The sequence below is a fragment of the Penaeus monodon genome, chromosome 32, assembly GCF_015228065.2.
Source record: "Penaeus monodon isolate SGIC_2016 chromosome 32, NSTDA_Pmon_1, whole genome shotgun sequence".
Lineage (NCBI taxonomy): Eukaryota > Metazoa > Arthropoda > Malacostraca > Decapoda > Penaeidae > Penaeus > Penaeus monodon.
Genome location: NC_051417.1, coordinates 24,083,065 through 24,085,581, shown reverse-complemented (window position 1 = coordinate 24,085,581; position 2,517 = coordinate 24,083,065). Strand labels below are relative to the sequence as shown.

Genomic DNA, 2,517 nt, shown 5'->3' with positions numbered 1-2,517 from the left:
TTCATGCAGAGCCAAAATTATAAAAATAAATTACAATAAAAGTGAATTACAAAAGGCAGGAGGGCTAATGCCAAGGTCATAAATGAAGGAGAGCCTACAAAAGATAGTACAAAGCATTACTTGAAATGTATTTATTCATACCACTGTCATACATCATGGTAAAAACAATTGTTGTACATATACAAATGCCCTATCACTCTACAATCCATCCGTCTCTCTTCAACACGTCATGCACAAGTTCAACAGCAAGCACTGAATAAGTAATACAAGAACACACACAAACTACATGAACGCAACCACTAGGTAGCGAATGCCGTATAAATGAGTTTGAGGACAATTGAATTCTGATGAAACAATCTGGTGAGAACCTAACCTAAGTGAAAAAGACAGCAGAAATGTTTCCTTTGACTTTATATACAACACAAAAAGGCAACGAATATTTACAAAAAATGTATGCAGTCCAAGAGTCACTGATATCAGATATCAAGTAAATACCTTCATCGTTTGACCTGCCTTCAATAATTACATCAGTTGTATTTCAAAACCATAAAATACAAAGGTGCTTACAAGGAGCAGTGAAGTTTCTATCAGTGCATAATATTCAGTGCAGCTTACATGAAGAATTGGTCTTGAAAGAGGTTTCTGAACTGAAAGACGGCTTTTCTGAAGTCCAGGTGGAACAATCTTGGCACTACAATAACCTACGGTTGTTAAATGCTATCAACTGATTTCCTGGAGTATTGAATGGTTATTGTTTCCTTCAGGCTCAAATAACAAGTGGTTTCCCTGTAAGGGGGAGAGCAAAATGTAAGAATCTCTAACTAGGGAAATAAATTTGCTCAAGTTGTGACAATATCAGTTAGAGTGATGAAAAGAAGAATCCAATATCGCTTATTTCCTCTGATGCATTATCAGAAAAACAAGCATTATTGAATAACTATCTACAGGTCATACTAGACAATTGTGTCACACTGAGCTACAGTAAGTTACAGAAAGTAGCAAAACAGATCTCAAATAATAGTAGGAAGACTTGAGACAAAAGTACATAGTGGCCCCTTTATATTAGCCCTCGTGCCAATCATTTTTCTTTTTGGACAAAAAGTGATACAAACACAGGGAAACATGAATCCAATTCATCTGGCATTAATAAAAAAGAAACCTACAAGAAGCGCTAGTGGCTATTAATACCAAAGTCTACATATAAATTAGGTAAGACAAGCCAATTAAGTTAGCATTATCTAGAAGGAATGAAATGTTAGATGTAAGGAGAAAAAATGAAGTAATAGTTAGAGAAACCATTAATTGATATTACCTTGAAATCAAGAGAGAGAGAAAAAAATATATATAAAGAGAAAAGCAACATAGCAGTAAATTAGCTGTGTTGGTGATGGTAACAAAGAATTTCGTCTGACTGGTTGGTGTGCAGATGACAAGAGGTGCGGCAGGGAGTCACTCAGTTAAGGTACCCAGTGCGCTGGGTGACTGGTCGTGACCTGGGAACCCACGAGGTCTTCAGCAGCACTGGCCTCAGGGGCTCCAGGTCACGAGAGGAGAGGGTGTGGTGACCAGGGAGTGGAAGGGCAGAGCCAGCAGGGGGTGGTGGGGGGGCTCGCAACTCACCCGCTGTTGGGGAGGGCAAAACACCCCCGACGGTTGTGTCGTGTCGCATCCGAGATGTAGCGCCTGTAGCTTGAGGTCTGCTGCTCTGACGATCTCTTCGTTCAACCTCATTTTCTTGATTTCGAGATCCGCCCTAAAATAAATCAAGTATTTCAACACCTTCTAAGAATATCATAGAAAGTAATTCATTTCTTTACTAAACAAGATGCTCTTACTATCATCCTTGAAAATAAATAAGCTAGAGAAGTCAATTTTACAACTCTGTAGATGGTGTATAAAATATTCTGAATCATTACACACCAAAGAAGTAGATCTTTACATTCCAATACAAAATAGTTATCTTTCAAAATCAAGGCTTCAATTTTTTTACTTACAAATTTGAGCATATTCCAGTCAAAGACATAATCATATGTAAAACCCTGACGATGGAAGAGCTGGCGGAAGAGCTGCCTAAGGTAACTGTAGTCTGGCTTTTCTTCAAACCTCAGAGACCGGCAGAAATTCAGGTACGTTGCAAATTCATCTATAAAACAAAAAAGATAATGGATACCTTACTAATCCTTATATACAACCTAGTATTTTGTGACAGCTGCACATCATTACGAAAAATAATATTTGAAACATTATAGAATAATTCATTTATATCATTGCCAATCATGAAAAGTAATGCATTGTTAGTGCTAAAACTACAACAATATTTTTGTGCATTATTCCTAATGCACAAGTGAAAAGGAGAATAAATTACCAACAAACTATAAACTAAATATATAGAGTAGAAAGACAATGAGAAAGAGAAAAAAATACTTATTTCATATCTAGAGGTATAGAATGTAAAGACAATGATATACCAGTTAGGTGACTGTGATATGAAACTGTATACTGTGTGTGAGGAGGATG

General features: G+C 36.8%; 1 protein-coding gene across 4 annotated transcripts in view; it reads right to left on the bottom strand.

The window, feature by feature from the left end:
- Positions 1 to 146: 146 nt before the first annotated feature.
- Positions 147 to 2,517, bottom strand: part of LOC119593735 (casein kinase I-like) — a 47,875-nt gene continuing 45,504 nt past the window's right edge. For 2 of the 4 annotated variants that reach the window (XM_037942748.1, XM_037942746.1), the window contains exons 7-9: positions 1,995 to 2,143; positions 1,621 to 1,753; positions 147 to 786 (exon numbers count right to left, since the gene is read on the bottom strand). In XM_037942748.1, coding sequence (XP_037798676.1) covers positions 767 to 786; positions 1,621 to 1,753; positions 1,995 to 2,143 — 302 coding nt within the window. In that variant the 3' untranslated portion in view covers positions 147 to 766. Of the gene's footprint in view, positions 1,754 to 1,994; positions 2,144 to 2,517 lie in introns of all 4 variants that reach the window. The other 2 variants (XM_037942745.1, XM_037942744.1) reach the window with 1 other exon arrangement.